This window comes from Paramormyrops kingsleyae, chromosome 7 (assembly GCF_048594095.1).
Source record: "Paramormyrops kingsleyae isolate MSU_618 chromosome 7, PKINGS_0.4, whole genome shotgun sequence".
Taxonomy (NCBI): Eukaryota; Metazoa; Chordata; class Actinopteri; order Osteoglossiformes; family Mormyridae; genus Paramormyrops; species Paramormyrops kingsleyae.
The window spans coordinates 20,708,374-20,731,983 of NC_132803.1; the positions used below are offsets into that span (position 1 = coordinate 20,708,374).

At 37.4% G+C, this 23,610-nt stretch overlaps 2 protein-coding genes across 8 annotated transcripts in view; one reads left to right on the forward strand and one right to left on the reverse strand.

Annotated features, from left to right (window-relative positions):
- Positions 1–4,018, forward strand: part of LOC111847071 (rhotekin) — a 73,125-nt gene extending 69,107 nt beyond the window's left edge. For 5 of the 6 annotated variants that reach the window (XM_023817943.2, XM_023817945.2, XM_023817946.2 and 2 more), the window contains one exon: positions 1,500–4,018. In XM_023817943.2, coding sequence (XP_023673711.1) covers positions 1,500–2,005 — 506 coding nt within the window. In that variant the 3' untranslated portion in view covers positions 2,006–4,018. The remainder of the gene's footprint in view (positions 1–1,499) is intronic. The other variant, XM_023817949.2, reaches the window with a different exon arrangement.
- A 12,032-nt stretch (positions 4,019–16,050) lies between these two features.
- Positions 16,051–23,455, reverse strand: arid6 (AT-rich interaction domain 6). 2 transcript variants are annotated; one of them, XM_023817923.2, is made up of 6 exons: positions 23,272–23,455; positions 20,379–20,529; positions 20,149–20,201; positions 19,258–19,355; positions 18,905–19,076; positions 16,051–18,731 (listed from the first exon to the last, which is right to left on the reverse strand). In XM_023817923.2, the coding sequence occupies exons 2-6, from the start codon at positions 20,521–20,523 to the stop codon at positions 17,235–17,237; spliced, it is 1,965 nt and encodes a 654-aa protein (XP_023673691.1). In that variant the 5' UTR covers positions 20,524–20,529; positions 23,272–23,455; the 3' UTR covers positions 16,051–17,234. The 2 variants fall into 2 exon arrangements, with proteins under 2 accessions (XP_023673691.1, XP_023673692.1); XM_023817924.2 differs by lacking the exon at positions 23,272–23,455 and having other exon boundaries at positions 20,359–20,442.
- Positions 23,456–23,610: the final 155 nt, after the last annotated feature.

A 23,610-nucleotide genomic window follows, 5' to 3' on the forward strand; every position in this document is an offset into this window, starting at 1 on the left:
ATCTGTTATACATTTTTAAGGTATATTTATATTCCACAAAAAAAATCCTTGCAGACCAAGCATGCAACTTCAACAACTGAACGACAATATATCATTAAAAAGAACAAAAACCTTATCAAACAGGACTATAATGCCAGTGACACCATGTAACACCAGTACAGGAACAAAAGATTTTATTGTAATTTTATTTTGCAAAATAGAAAATTTTCACAGACAGAATATTAATAAAGATGTATTTTTTATTTTAATTAGCTTTTTAAGTGGCCTGATTTACAAAATGACATATTTTTGAATGTAGTACAATGCTAATGATGTATATAGGAAAAATGAACGTTTTAATACAATTTCATAAATTTGACATTTTATATTAAAAATGGGTTCAAATGCTGAAATTTGGTTGTGTGATGAACTGTTTTACAGGTGTAGAGCCAGTATGAAACATGATGAAAACAGAAAAACCAAACAAACCAAAAGTGTTGTTTAATCATCACCTGTATGAATGTAGTACATGCTGACTATGTTTTTAAGGCCTGCATCCTCGTCTTTACCTCTCGTTCATTAGAATCTCATTAAAATCATGAAAGATGTCAACAAAGTTAAACTTGAAAACAAGCAGCAAAATGTGCAATTGCAGTTGTTGTTCGTGGTTAATTTTATGTGTTAAACTCCTTGTAGAATACTCCTGGCCAGTTTGTTATTTTGCCCATATGATCTTTACCTTTCGTTCGACACATAAAACTGCGGAAAAATAAACCAAACTGTATGCAAATTCATGATGGGTTTCCTCTATAGGGTAAATTGTGAAGAAGATGCAACGGTGAAGGGCCACTGGTTGCCAGTCAGTAATCATGATCACATTTCCCATAGAAACATTGCGACGGAGTGCTGTAATGCGACAGACGCCGACACTTCTGTCATCAGTGCTACGATATTCTCTAAGGTTGACTAAGTTGTGCAATATGCTTGTGTACCCGGTGAACTACGTCAGCAATGGTACGCAGAGGCCTGTCTTGCCGATGGGCTCCTTGTCCCCATCCTGCTGTGATCACAACCTATACCAATGCTAAGAATTTATGCTTTGTGGGGCCTGGAATGTTCTGCAACTTCACGTTTTGATTGAGATAGCTGTCTACAGCTGCCTTGCACATTTGTCAAGTTGTCGGAAGGAATAATGTTTCTTTTTAGAGTCTCTTTTCATTTCCACAGATGCGAACCAGTGTTGAGTTGATTTAGGGACACATTGCTTATCCTGCAATTACCCCTAGCAGATATTTGCTGTTTTATGAACGTGTGGCCGATGGAATGTATTGTATCTTTAGATAGGTTATGTAACCAAACCAGACCATCAATAAGAGGATGAGTGTGCAGATAATTTTGTCTAATTTAGTACATAATGTACTTTCAAGCTTGTGAATGATAGGCTTGGCTATGCATTGTACTTTCTTTGCCATCCCTGGAAGAAATACAATTGTTAAAAAACAAGCCTTTCTTCTTTCTAGTTATTGACACGTCAGATGACATTGGGACGGTGACAGACATTCTGGCGCGGCGCGTGAAGGAGGAGTCATTTCTGAGCCACCCTGAAGGACCCCTTCATTGGATGTCCTTGTTTGGGGAGTCTCCACCCCCCTCCCATTCTCTCCAGGGAGCTGGGCTCAGCCCTCATCTCTACTGTCGCAGCCCTCGTGACCCGGGCCGCCATCAGCGTGGCCAGCTTTCAGACAGCCCCGGATCCCCGCTGTTCCCCCGCTCACGCCCCCGCACCCTCTCCCTGGATGCCAAGCTCAGCAGCCTTAGGGGCCGCGGCTATGGGAGCTCGCCGGCTCAGGCCCCTCAGCCGATCCCGTCCTGCTCCAGCTCGACCTCCAGCCACAGCTCCAGTGAGGGCAGCACCGCTTCAGAGACTGACAGCGTGCCCTTCCCTCGCAGTACCACAGCACGCAGCAGCCTGAGAAACCTGCGGGCAAAACTTGACCCTCGTAACTGGCTGCAGAGTCAGGTATAATGCTCCCCCCTCCCAAAAACCATGTGGTGTATACCGGAAGATGAACTGAATGGCTGCTCCATCGTGTACATAAAATTGGTGGTCACCTGACCATTATGTCTCCCTTCATCTGCTCTCTATTTCAAAAAGCCTGATTCTAACAGAAAGAAATAGAAACAGAATCAGTACATTTCAAGATTCCAGTGGTGCTTTTTAAATGACTAACATTTTTTCCCCCTTTGAAAAAAAAAATCAAATACACACTCTTTATATGAGTACATATAAACACAGATAAAAAAACGACTTTGCCTGCTATATAGGGAATGAAGATAACTATGTTCACTCGCCTGCATAATTTTGAAAGGAGTTGGGTAAAAACTCCACAAGTCATGGACCTTCTGTATATTTGGACCTCAAAACCGGCACAACTGCATTGATTCCCACTACTTAATGAACGCATCAAATCCTTTTTAAAATAAATGTGTAACATATTTAAACCAAACCGCATCGTCAATGCCTCAATTAAAAATGAAATGAACAAATAAAAAAGAAACGTACAACAAGTATTAGATGTTTGTGACTATAAATTTATTTTCCTGACTGTTTTTGGACAGCACATCAGTCCCCCTGAAATTTCAGCTTGCAATCTTGTTCAGATGCACCTAGAACAACATGGCACTCATTCATCTCTGAAAATACAAGTTGTGGGACGGAAAGTGGATTTCAGGGATGAAATTATGTCATGCAAAGACCCTGGTGCCCAAAACCTTTGAGTACCATCACTGAAATGTTTCCATAATGTGAAGCTTCTTAATCTGCAAACAGAAAAATAACTGAAATGTTTGACAAATGTATGTCTTGCCAAATGTTTTTTTCTAATTCAATAAGGACAATGCTAGTCTGTTCTGTAGTCAGCATTTTGAAACAGGACAAAATCAGGCATATTGTTGGTTAAATATTGTTTTGGCTTCTCATTTGCTGAAGCAGTGGTGTATATTGATGTATATTGTCTAAAAGGTACAGTAGTTATACATCTTTTAAACAACACTGTATGTACATAGATTCTGGATTTTTCCTACCTGATCCTGTCATTATAAAATATGTCTTGCTTCGTTTTAGTATTTCCCTTAAAGTGTCCCTGTTTTCATCTTATTTTCCATGATCATTTAATAATCAGTGCAAACACAGAACTAATTATACAGTTAGAGAAACAATAAACGGTACTTCTGCAGAAGAATCCAGTTATTCTTATCTAACACTTACAGTAAACACACTAAAGTCCCAGTGGTGAAAGACTGACAGATTCATTCTTCATAATTAGCTATTTTTCACGGGAGCACACAAAGGATAGATAGCCACGTGGTGAACAGCAGGAAAGTTACAGCTGTAGAGAGTGATGGGAAGCCTTATAGGGTATTTGAGGCATTTATTTGTGCGTTTCTGTTTTCAGCAACCTGTGGGTGAAAAATGATCACATCAAGTTAACATCACAAGAGTTACTTATTGTAGACTTGCACTGTAAACAAAACCTAAGAACTTTAAATAAATGAAGATATTTAAATATCTTTAAATATCCATTGTCAATGACAAATCTTCAAAGACATAAATTTAGTTTCTTTTGCAAGGACAATCAGTTACAGATATTCTAAAAGCCATTTTAGTAGACTTTATGCTCTGTTCAAGAGAGTATTCAAAAGCATTTAAAGTAGTGTTAAATTATGTGATGAAGCATGTCTTAGACAATGTAAATTACATGATCAAGGCTTACAACGATACTATTATTGGTTTGTTTCCACACTTCCATAACTATTCTTCCTTTTTTTAATCACTGGGCTTGTTCATCTATGCCTAGTTAATTTGTTTTCTTTGTTTGACAAAGCATTTTAAATAATCAACCTACTCAAAGAAAGCCATTTAGATTATGTGGGCATTTAATTTGGTGTGTTTTTACGTTGATGTTAAGTGTCATTGTCAGTGTTATCATGTGCTTATTCAATGTTTAAATATTATTCACAATTAAATGGTTAACTTTCATGAGTGTTGCAGTTGATTGACTAACCAACATGGTTTAAAACAGATGGTTCATTGGGGCCTTACTGCTGGAGGAAATCGAAAGGATAAACTGAAATCTGTGTATACTGTTATGCAAGGAGAGAAGAACCTATGGTACTATTTATGTTAATTTTAACCAGTTCTCTCAGTTTCCTTCCCGTTTTGCACTAATCACTTAATGACAGAATTTTAGAAGATTTACCATTAAAGACAGGATATACCAGTATTCTTTCCTGAAGTCATAACTGATCATTGTGGGATAACCAATATTCCTTTTTTTGTGGTTACCCACTGAGCCACCCTGCCACACCTCAAGTATAAAAGTATGTGACACTGATGTATTCTATACTGATTTATATTTTAAACTCCTTGTCAGGTCCGATCGAGTCCAAACTCAGATGTTTTCTCGTTATAAGGGTTATCATAGATTTAACCAAACCTTTTCATCACTAAGCCTTCACCAGTGTGTTACAGTAGTTATATAATATTCACTTTTTATATAATCCTGCTTGGATGAACGGTGATTCTTAACAAGGTGTTGCAGATTTTATTATTTGCATTTCACTTACCTAGCAGATGCTTTTATCCGCGTGCCATTGGCAATTCAGGATCAGCCAGTCCCTGGAGCGTCCGGATGTTTGGGCCTCACTCAAGGGTCCAGTTGTGAATACAAGACTTAAACTGGTGACCTTTGTTCACAGGCACAGTATCCTAACCCACTGAACAACAGACCTTCCTATTCCTTTCATTTCTGTCTGTGGCTTCAAAAGTTTAAAATGAGTCTCCTGAAATTACCATACAGGCTGCTTGTAGAATAAGCTGCCATTCATCAGTTACTGTTAAGCATTAAATATGTTCAGACTTTTAAACATTTTATATGTGCATAACAATAAACTATACAATGCCTATTGATGTTTGCCATAAAGGAGAAGAAAAAGTAAAAAAAAATAACAACAGAAACCAGGTGTCAATGCAATTGTTATAATTATAAACTGGTTAGCCTTAAGGTCCTGCCCACCTCTTAGAGCTCAGAGCTGTTGTTAATTTATGCGCTATAGATACTAAGCTGTAATAAAATGCGCACAATGAATGCACTACCCTACCTTAATAGAATATTGCCTCAGTCCTGAGTAATTAGTTCTAAGTTATAGTACTTGGAATTTGAAATATATTTGTGATTCAAGTACACACCCTGTCTTTAACTTGTCATTAAATTAAAAAACAATACAAAACATGTGAAGTCAACATTTTTCTCTTCTAATGAGTACCTGAATCTGAAAACAATTTTCTGAGAATGAAAAATCAATTAATATCAATTTTTAAGAAAATTCGTAGGTGTATCTATATAAATCAATTAAACATTTAAACACCGATCTGCTCATATGGCATTTTTTCTTTTTTCTTGTTACAGTTGTGCTTCCAGTCTGGTCCCTATATTCATTACTCATCCAGCGTATGTTTAATATTTAGTGAAACTTAAATCTAGGTACTTCACTGAGGTCAACAAAATATTTGTAATATTTGTTAATATTCATTCATGTCAGTTTATTGGAATCTAAAATTAGTGCCGTAACTGTAAATGTTAACCTAGTAATATGACATATCAGTTAACTAAAAAAATAGGTTCATATAGATGCATATAGTTCAATTTAAAATACATAAAAAGTACATAATTCTGATTTTAAAGTATTTAAATTCTTATTTGAAGTAAATTTACCCTGTTAGTATGATTCCTGTTTTGCATGTATTTCAGCCAAAAAACTAACAATTTATATTTTATGTTCAAAATGTGTTATTCCAGGGCACAAAACACAGCGATAAATAACAAAGTGTGTTGGGGAAAAAAAACTACATTTTCCTTTCATGTTGCATGATGCAAAATTAAATATTACAAAGTCAAATTGAATGCTTTGCTATTACCTTGCTATTATTACACAAAATAATGCAGGATAAAAGGCCAATTGTTTTTTTTCCCCAGGAGCAGAATCTAGAGTCACCTGGAAAGTTCACAGTAATTTGATCATATACTTATAGTAAAGTAGACATGACTTTTAGAGATTGTGTTTCACCTTTCAGAATTTGGGAGTGTGGCATGTTGAAACAGTTCCGAAGATATAATTCTGAGAACTGACAATTTTGCATGCTTCACAAGATTGGATGCTGCACTGGGTTTTAATTTCACACATGCACGCACATACACGCACGCACACACACACACACACACACACACACACACACACACATGTTGGGTAAACATATCCTTATGGGGACCGCTCATTCATTTCTATGGAAAAATGCTAATTATGACAACCTTAACCCCCACCCTGCCCTAACTATAATCATAAGTAACCAAGCAAAATACAAGAGTTTTTGCATTTTTAGTTTTTTCATTGCAGTCACAGATTTCTATTAAATTGAGTTTCCTGGTCCCCATAAAGAAAAAAAAAAACGGGTATTCATCACATTTTGGGGACATTGTGTCCCTATAAGGTAGGGTATACCCGCTCACACAAACACACACACACGCACACACTCACATGGTAGGTTTCCTCCATAGAGCAAATATAGAGTGTGTGTATGTTAAGAAACAACAAGCAAGTTCATGTATGTTTCATATTTTTATGTTTATTTTTTATTATGTTTCCTTTTTGATATACTCCTATATATAAAGATTTCCCATTGTATTCATATACATGGATACATATATAGTAATTGATGTTTTTTATTGATCCCTGTTGGGATATTCTCTTTATACCTCCACCATTTTAGAATGAGCTTGATTGTGCAGGGTGGCTGACTGTCGTGGTGCTCAAGGAACTGGGGGTCAAGGGCTTTACTCAAGTACCCAGAGATGTGCTGAAACCAGGCTTGAACCACTGACCTTCTAATCACAGGTAGGGAGGCTTGGCCCCACTGAGCCGCATGCTGGTCCCCAATGTAGCTTTATTCATAAAAAAAAACACACTTGACGTGAAAGGCACTCAAGAGAAAAGCCTAAAGGAAAAATATTAAACTTTTACATTAAGTTCACATTTTGCCATATGTGGTAGCGTTTGGCTTCAGTAGGAAATGTTTATTGCTTGTTGTTTCTTAATAAAAATTTATATTCCTTTTATATTATTCTAATGGAATACATGCATGATCTTTCCACATTCAGTTGGTTGTTTAGAGAAAATTCAGTGAGATTAGCTTAACTATGTTCTCAGAACACAAAGTGAAAGCATCAACTGAAAAAGGATGTTTCCTTTTCAAAATACTAATTTCAGTTGTGTGTAAACACTGTCCATGATTCAATTGAGTTCATTCAAAGAATGCATAAAATTAAAATGTTCATTCAAAACATTCATTTAATATATATTGTACATCAATATAGGACATATACGTCTAATGACACATTTGACACTAATGACCCTAATGGTACATTTAATATAGATTTTACTTGAATGTTTGTAATTTCATATGTGTTTTACATTTATACAGAACCTATACTTAAAAAACTTTTTCAAAGGGGGCCCTAACCTTCAAATGATCTGCTGGAATAATCTGTGAAAAATACACATTTGTTAAAACTGTATACAGTATTTATCATTCACATAAAAGGTCATTATTTTCCGTGACATAGTGGTCAAAAACAATTAGCATTACCAAATTACCTGTGGGTGTGCTCTGGTATTAGTTGGTTCCCGGTTCCCCATCCAGTGTCATTGCCTACCTTCCTCTCGTAGCTTCTGGAATAGACGTGCAACTCCCGCAACCCTGAATATGACAAGTGGTTACAGAAAATGGATGGATTACATATTTATTAACCGAATATGGTATGCTAGTGGTTAAGTCAATGAGTGTATTTAATGGTTCCTTCAAGTACTGGGGTGACTTTAGCAGTGGTTTTGAAATGGCTAAGCTAACACACTTTGACAGATATCAATATATATATCATTTTACACCAACACGAAGATCAGTTCAACATAATTTTCTTTGACTACCTAAGACTTTTGCATAGTACTGTATATAAATAATTAGCAAAAGCAGAAGTGAAAGACCATTACAGTCATCTTCCAGTTTCTTTTGCCTGTCACAATTACAGTAAGTGTTGATTTGATGTGACTTTTTTTTTTTTGAATGAAGATAATTGCCATCGGGGCTAAAATACTCGGGCCTCGAGTGATCGGACCTAATGATGCCCACCCAGTCAACTTTTTTCTCTGTAAACAGTAAGTCACTCCATGCGTAGAAACATTTACTTTCTACCTATTTAGCAATGAGTGAATCCTTCTTAACTCAAAATTTCGATTCGAGTCCTCTGCTGAGTTGTTAGCTGTGCCTTTCTAGCCATTACAAGCATAAAAATAACAAATATTAATGAAAGATTCTGACTTATCAGTTGTGATACAGTGTAGAGGATTGAAACAAGGAGCCGACAATGCATTAAACCTGTCACAAACTGACCTGAGACAAGGCAGACAAGTGGCTATTGTTTAGTTTATTAAGACACAATCAAGAGAGGCCATTACATTAGTTAATAGAATGTGAATGTCAATGCACTAAATACAGACCTGATATGTCTTCAAAACCAATAGCTTCAGCCTTTGTGGCTAAATAATGTGTTACTACAAGCTGTAAAATACTATAAACATTCAGGTACATTTGTTTTAAGTATTTCTAATATTTTCTTGCAGTAAAAGTTTCACAAAGCAGTGTATTGTTTGTTTTTTTTAAAAATATGAGGGTGGTCCCATCTGGTCTTTACTGTGTGTGTGTATTTATATCTCACAATGATACCTGGAAATCTGCTAAATTTATTCATGTTCAAATAGCTCATAGTTCAACTACACAACAGCACCATTGTAATAATAAACAACATGCATTTCACATTGACTGGACCAGAGGGTGCATACTTTCTTTTGTTAGACATGTTGATATTCTTTGTAAAATACCATGGAATTTTTTTGCTTGAGAACAAAGAAAGCATCAATTGCTGTAACTGCTGAAAACTACATACCCTAGGGCAGGGGTAGAGCAGGTCCAGTTAGAGAAAATTTCTTGAAACAAAGGTCCGGAATATCATAATGTCTAACTATTTAGTGTGATATATATTTAAGTAGCCTATTAGTTGCATCAACATTGCATTTAATCAGTACCTGACTGTCAAATCAAATTAATTCAGTACAATTCAAAAACATTTTGACAATATTTATTGTTACGTGACACAGAACTTCGGCCAGCTGGCTGGAGTGAGATGGTCAATTCGAGATGTCTGCACACATGTAACAGTTCTTATCTTGTAAATAGTCTGCTTTTGTATTTAACCGTGTAAATACACCTTTGACGTAGCTAATTTTAGGTTTTATAATGGAATAATGTAGATTTGCCATAAGATTTCCAGCGTGAGTCTGAAAGCACGAGTATCATGCCAGATGCTTGAGATTTGGCAGCCATGAAAACGTACATTATTTATTTCACCTGAGGTTATTTATATAACAAATAACATTATTTTATACATATGTTAAAAAGCAGAAACTTCAACGAACATGAAATCAACAATAAACTACGTCTATTTATCCAACATGTTATATAATACATACTGTATTTAAAAACTTTTCAGCTGTATGATTTCAGGACAGACCAGTCACTCTGTTAGGAACATTAGGAATTTTTGGTTGCGGGTTTTAGCTTCACTGCTGCTATTAACACTAATGGCACATTAGCGCAGACAAAGGGCTGCATGAGCCGAACTACGTCTATCTTGGCGGTTAGAGGTGTTTGATGTTCATTGGCGTGGGAAACGGCGGTTCTACTGCTAAACCACTACCGAAAAGACCACAAAAGCTGCGCCGGATAAAATAGAAGTGTCAGGTTTGAAATAATAACTTAATGTTTTGGCTATCGGTCCGGGTCCGTATAGGACAGCTTCTGGGTCCGGACCCGGACCGCGGACCGGCTGTAGGTGACCTCTGCCCTAGAGCCTAGATAATGGAAAAAAATAATAATAACAATGCTCATGAAGGAACATTTACAGTATTAGCACAATCATTATAAATGTTTGGCTGGGTGACAAAGATTAACTACCAGCAAAATGGAAAATAAAGTAAAGGCAAATGGAAGAGAAATGGAGAATATGAACAACATGGGTGCACATATGGGCACAAGCACAAGAAGCAGGGAGAGCCCAAGCCATCCATGTTCTGTAACCGTTTGTCCTGTTAAGTGTTGTGGGGGGTCTGGAGTTTATGGGTGCAAGGCGGGGAACAATCCAGGATAGAGCAACCCAATGTAGGGCACATTCACACCTATGGGCAATTTGCTAATGCTAATGAACTTCCCCATGTTTTTGGATTGTGGAGGGAAACCGGAATACCCAGATGATGACTCAAGGAGAGCATGCAAACTCCACGCAGGAAACACTGTCAGGGACTTGAACCCAGGTCCCAGGTCCAGTGCTAACCCCTTGTGAGCCTGATCCACAATCTGATTATAGCCCTTGCTTAGTGGTGGAAATTCAAGTTACAAAGCCATTTGTAACAGACAGAATTAACAGGAGACAATGATTTCTCACAAGTTAATTAGATATAAAGTACGAGGCCCAAAATTCCAACAATGAATTTGTGGTAATAAAAGATAAACCACTTATGAACGTATTTAGAAAGTAGAGCCTTTTTTCTGCAGTCATTCACTGTATAGTCCAGCATAATACAAGCAGGTTTGGTAACTGTTTATTTGGTAAAACAAGTTTTGTAACCATAAAATATGTCCTGTACTAGTAACAAGGAACCTGTCATACCATGTGTGCAAATTGTGTCACAATATCCAAAATGTGCCATCTACAAATTTCTTTCTCATGATTATAATTTACAAATGGGAAACACTGATCCGTTTTACACCCTTTTCATAGTTTCATAATAAACTCATTTGGGAGCTTAAGCTTAAGCATTGTCTCATTTAGCATTTCAGTCTGTTTCACCTGTGACTAAAATGAGAATGTTTTTGATCAGCCTAAGGTAAGTAGGGGCATAAGGCCTAGTATGATACTAGCAATATATCAGTATGATTTGCCCGTTATGGTGCTCATATGGCGGCTTTGGATTTGCCCATTATAGTGCTCATATGGCGGCTTTGGATTTGCCCGTTATGGTGCTCATATGGCGGCTTTGGATTTGCCCGTTATAGTGCTCATATGGCGGCTTTGGATTTGCCCATTATAGTGCTCTTATGGCGGCTTTGGATTTGCCCGCTATAGTGCTCATATGGCGGCTTTGGATTTGCCCGTTATGGTGCTCATATGGCGGCTTTGGATTTGCCCGTTATGGTGCTCATATGGCGGCTTTGGATTTGCCCGTTATGGTGCTCATATGGCGGCTTTGGATTTGCCCGTTATGGTGCTCATATGGCGGCTTTGGATTTGCCCGTTATGGTGCTCATATGGCGGCTTTGGATTTGCCCGTTATGGTGCTCATATGGTGGCTTTGGATTTGCCCGTTATAGTGCTCATATGGCGGCTTTGGATTTGCCCGTTATAGTGCTCATTATGTTGAACCATGGGGCATGACAAAAAATAGTGACCAGGGTCCCTTTCCTTAGAACTCATGGACACTATAACTATCACTCAGAATACAGCGTAAATTGTAGACAATAAATTACAATCAGCCATAACATTAAAACCACTGACAAGTGAGGTGACTGACATTGATTATCACATTACCATTCTTGAAGTTGACATGTTGGAAGCAGGGAGAATGGGCAAACGTATGGGTCTGAGAGACTTTTACATGGGCGAAATTGTGAAGGCTAGTCGACTGGGTCAGAACATTTCCAAAATGGCAGGTCTTGTAGGGTGTTCCTGGTATGCAGTGGTCAGTATCCACCAAAACTGGTCCAAGGAAAGTCAACCAGTGAACTGGCAAAAGGGTCATAAGCCCCCGACACTCATTGATGCGCATGCATCAACCCATCTGGTCTCATACCACAGGAGAGCGACTGTAGCAGGAAGTGCTGAAAAAATTAATACTGGCTATGATAGAAAGGTGTCAGAACACCTGAGGAAGAGATCACACCAGGATGCACTATGAGAAGGAGGCAAGCTGGTGAAGGCAGTGTGATGCTTCCGGCAATGGAATCCTTGGGTCCTGGCATTCATGTGGATGTTATTTTGGCACGTATCACCTACTTAAACATTGTTGCAGACCAAGTACACCCCTTCACAGCAGCAGCATTCCCCGAAGGTATAGTGACTTCTTTCAGCAAGATATTGAACCCTGTCACACTGCAAAAATTGTTCAGGAATGGTTTAAAGAACATGAAAAAAGACTTAAAAAAAGTTGGCCTCCAAATTCCCCAGATCTCAATCCCATTACGCATCTGTGAAGTGTGCTAGATGAACAAGTCAGATCCATGGAGGCCCCACTTCACAACTTAAAAGGATCTGCTTCTAACATCTTTGTGCTAGATACCACAAGACACCTTCAGAGGCAGAGATATGTCTAAAGGGGTGACACCAGCCACCCCTGATATATGATTGCCCCCCAGTGAATATGTGTGGCCCACGGTGACCCTCCTATACCTTTGGTAGAGTACAGTCAATCTGACAATGGCCAACATCATTGGCTGGCAGCACTGTAAATCACTGCCTGATTCACTGTCAAACGCTGCCTGTAAATTTAACAATGCTCAATGCCATTGGATCAGAGCATAGTCAATAGCTGCTTGATTTTGGATGTGGAATCACACTGTACCACATTTTTTCAAACAGGAGGTGAGATATGATGCAAACTACATGGTATGTACACATTAACGCCTATGTGATGTTTTTTCGTTCATTAGGGATGGGTCATGATTTTCATATATTCAAAATGTCATTACATTTGTCATTGTCATGTTCTAAGCCAATTTCCAATGCTGTATTTATTTCTGATAGAATTTTCTGACCCCCCCTCCAAACTGGTGCTTGGTTGGCTCCTGTACCACTTTATTAAAAAAAGTTCTACAATCCCTCCTGTTCAGAGGTTTTGTGGAATCCATGACTCCATGCTTCGACGGGTAAGACCTGTTTTGGCAGCATGAGAGGGACCTACACAATATTAGACTGGTGGTTTTCATGTTATGACTGATCAGTGTAAATATAAGTACATTTTAACTTCAAAAAATAGAATTCAATTATATATTTCATTTTGGGCAGATTTTAATAATGTAAATTTATCATGTAATGAAAGCCTCAGAGTACAGGAATGTTGACAGTGTCATGGGACAGGAATGTTGACAGTTGTTTCCTGAAATAATTATAGTTTGCTTAGTACTTCCTGCTAAAGATCCTTGCCATCTTAAACAATACTCTAAGCCATGAACATAAAAAATCTGATGGGGGAATTACCCGTAAATAATACACCCAATAAAAATATTACTGAAAAAATGAGTTGAAAACATTAGACTACCAATGTGTAAATGGAAAATACAAACGGGCATAATATTTTCTCACTTTTTACAGACAATACAGGATATAAGTCAGCTTTGTAAGAACATTCTGCTACTGTTTTTTTGATTCGCCATCATCATCTGCTTTTCATCAGCAAAATCCGTACCTGAGTAGTGTTGAAAATGCCAATTGGCTGAACTGTTTGAGTTTGAAATTCTGCAATATATTGTGTCTTGCTAAAGTTGTTCAAATTCCTTCAGAATTACCCATCCATTTGGTGACATGTTCTTATCATTCCAAGTGACAGTTCTAACACAGAAAAATGATATAATTTGTTTTCCCTAAATGCGTCAGTCAAGTAGCATAACGAGAAACCTTGGCCCATAAAACGCATATAGAGTAGGCTTTTAACGTTTAAGCTTGATGTTTATTATGGAGCTGCAGCACACATTTCTATTAAAGTTTACTCAATGGAATTGTAAAAATACTGTATCAGAGTAAGTAGCCAGCCCAGTTCCCCCCTTGTGATGCAGACATACACTTTAGAAGGCTATGTGTGAGCTAAACTAATTTCCCAGCTACACAGCTGCGGTGTAGGCTGCAACATTTATTAATGCTGACATGATTATTGGCGTGTGGCCTTGCATAGTTCCATTTGGTCGTTTTACTTTGTTGTCTTTCTATAAGGAAGACAAAGTAAATGAAGAATTACCCTTCACTCCCCCTCATGTTTAATTACCTACTTGTATAAATAAGCAAAGTATATAACTGAGAGGTGGCCATTGCACTGAAATCAGAACCAGGTCATTTAGATACTTTATTTAGGAGTTCTGTCTGGCCTCACTCTTTTGGGATGGCACTATAGATTCTGAAATGAATGATTTGATGCCTGCATTGATACACAGTTAGAAAAATAAGAAGTGAATACGGATAAAATACGGTAATTGGATCCAGTCACAGGCTTTTTAAGCTATCTTCATGTGCACCTCTGTGTACCATTTATTTGACTGGCATCTTGTATTTGGTTTTTATTATTACTTATTCTACTCAGACCATTTAAAAAAGGAAGGTTATAAAGGTGTCAGAAAATGGTAATCTTGCACTCAAATCAAAAATTCCCTGCGACTGGAATGTGGTAGGAAAGGAAACAAAGAACATACCTGATGCCTGACATGTATTCCCTGAAAAATAACTGTAATTTGCTTTTTACTTCCTGATAGACTCCTTATTAAACAGCTTTTGAGTAACAAACAAGTAAACAAAAACAAAAAAAACAGACTTGGAAGTGCGAGGCAACTGTGTACCCCACTCAAGCACTATGCCACCCCTTATTATATTATAAATTTATAGATAGGACTCATTGAAATGACACAGAAATCTCTTGCAGATAATTCAGATGTAGTCCGATTTATCTGAAAGGCATTAGATGTTTCATTTGTGACAGAACACCAGAACGAACTCTCATAAACACAGGGAGGAAATTTGAACTCCAAATACGCACAACTGAGCTTGATTTTAACAACTTTAAGTTAAGTTAAGTTCTCCCCAAACAAGCTTGATGGGCCGAATGGCCTCCTCTTGTTTGTAAATTTCTTATGTTCTTATGTTAACCCACTAATCAGGATACACAAAAAACTATGCTATCCACTTAGCCTTGGGTTCCTTTCCACTGTTGATTTTTTATATATAGTTTGTATGCTTTCCCTATAATGGGGTTTCATCTGAGTTCTCTCATTTTCCTACAGTCCAAAAAAACACTAAACTGAAGTTGGTGAATTGTTGGGAATGGATGATTGTGTTTGCCCTGCCATGGGCTGGAACCCCCTTGCTTGCATTCTAGACCCCTGTGACACTAGATATGACAAGTGAGTATGGATGGATGGTAAATGTTTGCTGATTATAGTTGATAATTAATCTGGCAATCTACCAGAAACCACCCTGAATCCTTCTTTTGTCAGTTTGCATTCAACACGCTTCTTTATTTTATGGATAAATCTTGCAAATGGGGATTCTAATCACACAATGTGTGGCGCCTTGGAAATGGTTGCCTGGAAATTTGGGATGAGGTATTAGGCCTGATATTTTATCAAGCTGAGATAAAATTTACTACTGTAGGAGGAAAAAGGTGAAGGTTTTTTATTTGGTTAACAATGTGTTTAAAGGCTTGATTATTTATGCAATTCATGTGTTATAAATGATTAATTTTGGTTTTTTCTCCAGCTCCTTTCCAATGTGCTTTTGGCTATATAACTAGATGATTTCATTTGTAAATGCAGTCAACACATTTTGCATCAACATATTTTCTAGCCTTCCTTTGGAGGCTTAGGGAATAATATATTTAACAATGCAACACTGCATTGTTATATAACACTGTGAATTAAACATGGATATTATGAGTTTAAGGTAATCAGTAAGGCAGTTCCTAGAACAGAATAATCCATTTTTATTTCTCCTGTGGTCTATCACTTACACAGCAATCATTAATGAATTAAAAAAAAAATTCATACAGAATACTGCACCAAAGTATCTACTCTACTTCTTGTTCTTGAGAAATATTGCAAAGGTCTTTTATTGCAGTGATGTTTCAATATAAAAAAGCCACTATTTAAAATAATGAAAAAATGATTTTTATTTTGTAAAACAACAATTTTGTAAAACAGAATAGAAGTCTTCATATGATTGGACCTAGCATAACACAAATAATACAAAAATGTTTCACACAAACTTATACAATTTCACTACTGCCTGCTCTTTTACATGGGATATACAATATAAGTGGCAAATATTTGGGAACATAAGGAAATATTACAAATAAGGAGAGGTCATTCAGTCCATCTTGTTTGTATGGATGTGTAATATCTGTTGTTAAAATATTATTAATTATTAAAATATTATTATTAACTTTGCCTCTATCATTAGCTTACTGAAAACCAATATTATCGTTTGAAATAGATGTTTTTTAATGTAATCTACAAATATTTGTGGCAATGTGTATCAAAATGTAAACCATTCATTGCAGCTTAACATATTCCAAGACTTGGATAGTACAATTAGCTATTCTTCAATTAATATATATTGCCTTTGTTCAAAACAAACTACATTTAATCCCTCAACCTGTCTTTGTATAGACAAGAAAAGAACAGAAAAGGGTGTTAATGTATCCCAAGCAGAACATAATTCTTAACCTAAATCTTCACTGGAATCAAGATAAAAACAAGTATAAAAATTGAATTATGTATAAAAACCTTACAAACATGAATTTAATTCTTACCTCTGTCAGTTTATCAGGGTGTACATATGTACATATCTAAGTTCATATGCTTCAATGCTACTTTCATTACTGTGACAAAATAACTTAGGACCTATTCCTAAAGTCAGCCAGTCATAAAAAAGACTTCTGCTTTACATAATTTTTTTGGAATATGTCCATAACCATCTAGTCATCTAGGATAATTTGAAGTCTTCTTACTGCTTAATAGTGCTATCAAACAAAAACCTACATGAGAACTACTTCACAGAATTACAAAGGATATTTTAGCAGCAGAAAAATTTAACAGTATCGAAAATGTCACAGAAGTTAATTAATTTATGTATTTTATGTATTTTTTGTTGACTTTATGTGTGTGTGTGTATGTGTGTAGGGCATCAAACAGCTTTTAAATTAAGAATGTAGGTCTTCACGATAAAACAGAATAGACATAACAATGCTGTGGTATCGTTAGCTGGAATTTTACTTCCGTTAGAGAGTGGTGCATAATTCCAATGTGTCAGAAAAAAAATCCACTCTCAGTACACTTACGGAGAGCTAGAAATAAGTCTTCTGAGTTTCAGGCATTCCTCTAGGGTTAGGGGCATCAGGGATGGTGAGGCAGGGTTGACCATGAGCATTGAATGTCTTTCAGGTATTGCCAAGGGCATGCCTTGAAAATGCCTGGACAGAGGGTCCCTGCTATGTAAAGTATCATTTACGTAAACTGTTGCCTGTGGCCGCTTTATCTCGTGTTCTGCCACATGTGAACCTGGGTTCAACCACATGCGTGCCAACTGGGCCTGGCTAGAGTTCCTGTCCAACATTAAGTCCTGAATCTGGATGTTCCTGATGGTGGAGGGCTTCTGAACTTCATAATCCCTGTCTTGTGAGCACATCTGGCGGTACGCAGCACTACCAGCTCCATTATTTATAGGCATGTTCAGATGGGGCAGATTCTTCTTACATTCTGATGCCGATTCCCAGTCATGTGCCTGGATTCCCAAAGAGACATGGTAACTGTCCAGGTGACTTTCCCTACCAGAGGGGCTGGCCACATTTGTCTTTTTCTTTGGGCTGCTCTTTATATGGTCTGCCTCTTCCAGTGAACATTTCCTCTCCTTCACTTGGAGAGTCAGTGGTCTGGAGCCATTTTCCTGGGGAATGCTCTCCAAACTTGCCTTGTGCTCAAACGTGTCTTCATTAATGATGACCTGGCCTTTGTCAGGCTGTGATACTGGACTACTTGACAGAAGTTGGGAGCCCACTCTAAATTTTGCATTCAGCAAGTCCTGTAACACTGCCAGTGGGATCTGGATCTCCATTTTACCTGTGGGGTCCTTAGGTGAAGTAAGTATGGGATTGCTCATATTGAAGGGAGAAAGAGCAGGATGTGAAGGTCTCTCAGCTTCCTTTTGCATCATAGGATATGTGCTGTCTGAATCATTAGGTCTGCAGTTCTGTAGAGACATGCTATTATATGCCTTCATATGCACACTGGGAGTTGTGGCTGGAGAGGTATTCTGGTAGGTGGTAGAGGAAAGATCAATGACGTTTGGTTCTTGGATCGTAACTGGACTGTGTCGTGGGCTGGATCTGTTTGGACCTTTTTCATTTTCCGTCCCATCAGATACCTCATCTTTAGGTAAATTCCAGGCTGGGTATAAAGGAAATACTTTGTTTAAGAACCTGGGCATCTTGTTGCTGTTGCTGCCAGTTGGGGTGAAAGAAGATGGCTTCTGATTGAGACAGTCTGCAGCTCCATCTTTGCAGCTGAGGTTCAGTGGCTCGGCAAATCCCGAAGATGAGATGTACTCCTTGGCTAAATTTCGGAGCAGGACCAGCTGTTGCTTCGGCCAGTCGCTCTTCTCTTGGGGGGGGTGTATGTGGGATATGGGTGGGGTGAGATTAGTATGAGGGGGCTGGACCATTGGGGTCACTGGGTGATAGGGGGGCAATGAGGGGTGGTTGTGGAAGTACTGCTGGAAATGCACAGGCACAGGAATGACCCCCATGCGGCTGTCCACTAAAAAGTCATGAGTGTCCTGGATAGAAAGAAATATAACCTTAGAGCTTTGTCTCCCAAAACAGTAGGCAGAGTAGTGCATATGTATACATTTGGCATTGTATATGTTCTTAATCAAAGTATGGGGAACAGGATAACTATACAGAGGGAACATGAATAGTCCTCATTTGGTTCTGGCAGACTTGATGATACCTGAGAGGCCAATGCATGCCGGAGTCCGTAGCTCATGCCCCGCTTGGCTCCTCTCAAGTCTTCCTCTTCCTCATGCGGGAAGCTATGGAGGCGTGATCGTTTCTGTTGGCGCGGAACAGGCAAGTCCTTGTCGTCCTTCCCTCTCATGTGCCATTCAAAGGGCAGTATAAGCCTGGGTATACACAAGACACCCTGAGCAAAGGCACACCTCTACACCTACACTGAATACCCTTCTATCAGGCCTCATCCAGCTAATACAGCAAACACAGGACAGTAGCAAGGTTTCAGGTGCTATTAAGATTAAATGAGCAGAAGTGCAGCTCGCTCCAGAATTTCCGAAAACCATCACTCACTTTTCATAGTGCCGGCGCGTGCAGGTGGCCGCACTGGTACTACGTGGGTTCCCACCTAACTCGTTATACACCTGCTTCCATAGCTGATGTGCCGTCACCTGGAAAAAGAAAAATGAATTCAGAGAAGTGCCTCAATTATTTTTTTTAACCTCCATTCAAGTCTATCTAGCCGCAGATTACAGATTCACAAACCCCTTTCCTTAGACTGATATTAAAGGATAATCAAGGAAATACTTGCACACATACTGTACTAGTCACTATGTATCTTTACTATTTTGGATAGTAGTGTTACATATTGAATACTGGAATAGTCCCCTGAAACATTCCCCTGTATGACATTTAAATTAGTATACATTGAAATTTTTGGAGAAATTGCATTACTAAGTAGTTTGTATCATTGTATCAAATTATTTTTAAGCTGCTCAAGTGCTAATCCTTTTGATGGTAAATTTACTGCCAATATCTTAGTGAGTCTGCCAGTCTTTAATGGTTAATTTTGATCATCATTAACTTGAGGCTCCATATAATACTATAATGATGTTTCATGACACCAGCCTCTGAGAAGGATGCATTCTTTAGAATCTATTGCCAGGTAAATAAGAGTAATGTGATAGCAGTATTGATGTCTGATAGGCTGTTCTAGAAAGTTGTTTTGAGCAAATTGTAATGGAGAACAGTCTACTGTTGCAAAGATGAACTCCAATACTACATTCTAATGCCATAATGACAAAATAAACCCACCTATTTTGCCAGTAAAATAATTTCCTGAAGAATTAAGCTTTTTTGCTTAATAATTACTTTTAATCTTTTAACATTTCACTGAATCATTGTGAAACAGATTACATAAAACTGCATTTTCAAAACCATAAAAGACAGCAGAATTGCCTTTACCTGACTGTAGCCTCCTAATTTTTGCACTGTCTTGTACATCAGAAAAAGGTCAACTGTAAAAAAAAAAGCATGCAAATAAAAATTCAAATTACGTTCCATCTGTAAATGCATTACATTGCTGTGTTTCTGTGGTATATTTGGCTGATTATACTTGTGCATTTTGTTGTGGTAGTATGTTCATGTTCTCTGTCTGTATGTGAGCATATTTACTTGCAGACATCTCCACTCACTCTGCTTGAAGCCCAGGTGAGGTATTCTCTCGATGGGTGTATCTCTGCTCTTCATGAAGAGATACAACTCTTTAAGAAAATTTTCCTCATTTAGTTCTGTCTTATGTTCTGATGATGGGCCTTCAAGCAAGCTCTCCTGCGACATGGCAGCCTACACAGGCACAAACAGGTTTGCGTGAGCACTGCAGATACTGTATTCCTCGACTGGACAGAATTCAGCTAAATGAAAAATCCACCAATGTAACTGCCTTTAATCTGAATTGCGCAATCCATTTTTAAGAGCTCATTCGTTGAATTTATAGTTAGAAACAGAACAAGAAACAAAAGACAAAGGGGCTGCTATAACGATGACTGGAAAAACCTGGTTTAGATAACTTGTGTCACAGAATGAGGAAGACAGAAACAAACGTATGCACCCAAGAAAACAGGCAATTTCCACTATATTTGTTTCTTCTAAACATACATAATAAGGACAAATTCTGTTTATAGATCGCAACCCACATCTAATAATTTTGCAAATGCATGCATTTTACGCATGGCAAGTAAAAAATCCAGATACAAAAGCATCAGCAATGTGGGGCCAATGTGGTTTAGTTAATGCCTGCATATACTATCCTCAACGTAACATGCCGCGACGAACTGTGCAGTTCTAAATCTTTCTCCAGTAGCACCTTCCCAGCCCACAAGTTGTTCAGTTTGCAAGATGAGTTGGCAAGCTGAGACACTAGACATGTCAAGCTGATTTTAGGTGAATGCAGCCTTTAAACTAACTGTAACAATCACACATACAGTAAGTATAAAGGTCATACAAATTTCCACCTCCTTCCTGTCACATTGTTCCCACTGCTGCCTGGGAGCCAAAGCATTATTTTACATCACCCTGTTCATACTGTTTCTCTAAAGAGAAACGTTTTTCTGTATTCACTCGAATCTTTGGAAGATTGTAACTACAGTAACTGTGTCAGGCAATGCAGGTGTTCGAAGCTTTGGCAGAGAGATATCTTGTCATATTTATGTACTGTAAATAACAAGATATCATTATGGCAGTCATTACATGATTTTTTGAGCATTGTGCCAAGAAGAACCATAACTGGCTGTGAGTACCGTTCAGTTCATTCCCACCCTTTATGCGAAAATCCCATAAGCAGTCAAGCAGCTCAGCCAGTACTCAGCGTTACAAATTTCTTTTCCAGAATGTTAAACACACACAGCTTTTTTTGGTGGTGGTGGGGTGGTAAGTGCTGGTTATTATCCAGAAATCATGACAGTGCAACATTTTTGATAGCAGAAAAAATCCATACAAACACAATAAAATGCTTGAAATTGCAAGTCCATTCATCCAGCTTACAGCTCTTTATCCTGAATAGGGTAATTTTTCCTTTTTTCTATTATTGTATATTTATAGGACAATTGTCGCTTATATCCACATTGTTTTCATTTATTGTAAAATAAAATAGAATAAAAAATCAGAAAGCACTTCCTTGTTGCTATCTATCACAAATCTTTGAAGCCAATAATGTAATAAAATGTCAATAATATTGCAGGTTTCTCAGTTCTTCATGTAATAAAATTCAGCATTGTAATAATTGGCCAATAATGTAATAACAAAAAATTATTGGTTCAAAAACTTATTACACTATTGGCCAGATATTACATTTACTGACTTTTATTACATTAAGAACAGAGAAATGTATAACGTTATTAGCATATTATTACATGATTGAGTGCTATAAGAATGTGGCTGTAGCATTTCAATGTTGTGCACAATTTTATTGTCAAAGTCTCTAAGTCAACAGAGCAACAGCAGTTGCATTCTAAAATCAAAGTAGCCTTTTGCTAAGGCTAAAATAAAATAGATCCATCTTAAAACCACCTGGTCAGGGTCATGGTAGGGCATGGGACCACTGCCAGGCACCATAAGGCTGGGGTCCACCATAAAGAAATCGCCAGTCCATCATAGGACACATACTCACATTCACATACTATGGACAGTTCAGAAGCACAAATAAGCATATCTGGCAGTTTTTTGACATGCAAGTAGAAAAATCACACAATATAGAGAGATTATACAGAGGTAGGATTGGAACTCCTAACCCTGGAGTTGTGAGATAACAATGAGCCACCATAAAATGCCAGATAACATAGATTAAATAAAAGAGATTGCATTGTGTTGGTATTATTTGTTACATAAATATATGTGTTTCAAAAATACCAAAAGAAATGTTTTAAATAATGCCTGATACTCAACCAAAAATCTACCAAATGGTAAAAAGGAAAGATAAAGAAAGGTAAAAAGTAAAAAAAACTAAGGATGGTCTTAAATCAAAATTAAATGGGGAACTGTTAGTGTGAGTGCGTGACATTATTTGCTGATAAACATGGTACTTCTTGTAAATGTCATAATATTTTGGTCTTGTGATCAACACCTGGATGCGTAATAATAAATAATAATTAATAAATCATAAACAATATATGATAATAAAACAAATAAGTCCTACTATTATTTTTTAGCATTATATTTGTGTAAAATATAGCTTATTACATAAATTTGCATCAATATAAATTCAAATATTACAATATACTGGCAGTTTATTTGGATACAAATAAACAGCATTATTTCTTACCTATAATTTCTAAATCCTACTTATGTATATATGTATTATCAAATAGCAAGTCAAAATTAAAACAGAAATTATTTATTTATTTTTTTAATATTAAAGAAAAAATGCATGCATCTAAATTCATGACAGAACATAGACAAGTCAGGTTAAGAAATATGTCCATACGTATCCACAGCAAAACCATCCCAGATTTCAATGCAAATGCAATCACCAATATTGAACATTTTTGGTGTCTCTGTCACAAAAACATTGACAAATATTGTTCTACTTACTTGAGTTATCAGCAGAACTTCAAAATGAGTTAAACACCTGTCTCTGGCGATGAATAAAACACTTTACTTTCTTTCCTCGGGACTGATAATAAGACGAGTGTTCGGTCACACCTGTGTTGATTACCCAGTGACACTTCTGCGGTTTGAGGAGTGTATTTTCCTCACTACCCACACATGTGCTTGAATCAGGTTTTTCCTGCTTGTGGAACTAAGTTCAGTACTGAACAATAGAGTTATTCATATAATTAGGCAGAATTTGAAGTATTCTTAAGATTAGGGTATTGTGTTAGGTAAAGTCATCTAGTTCCATATTCAGTTACATATTGAAAATATATTTGG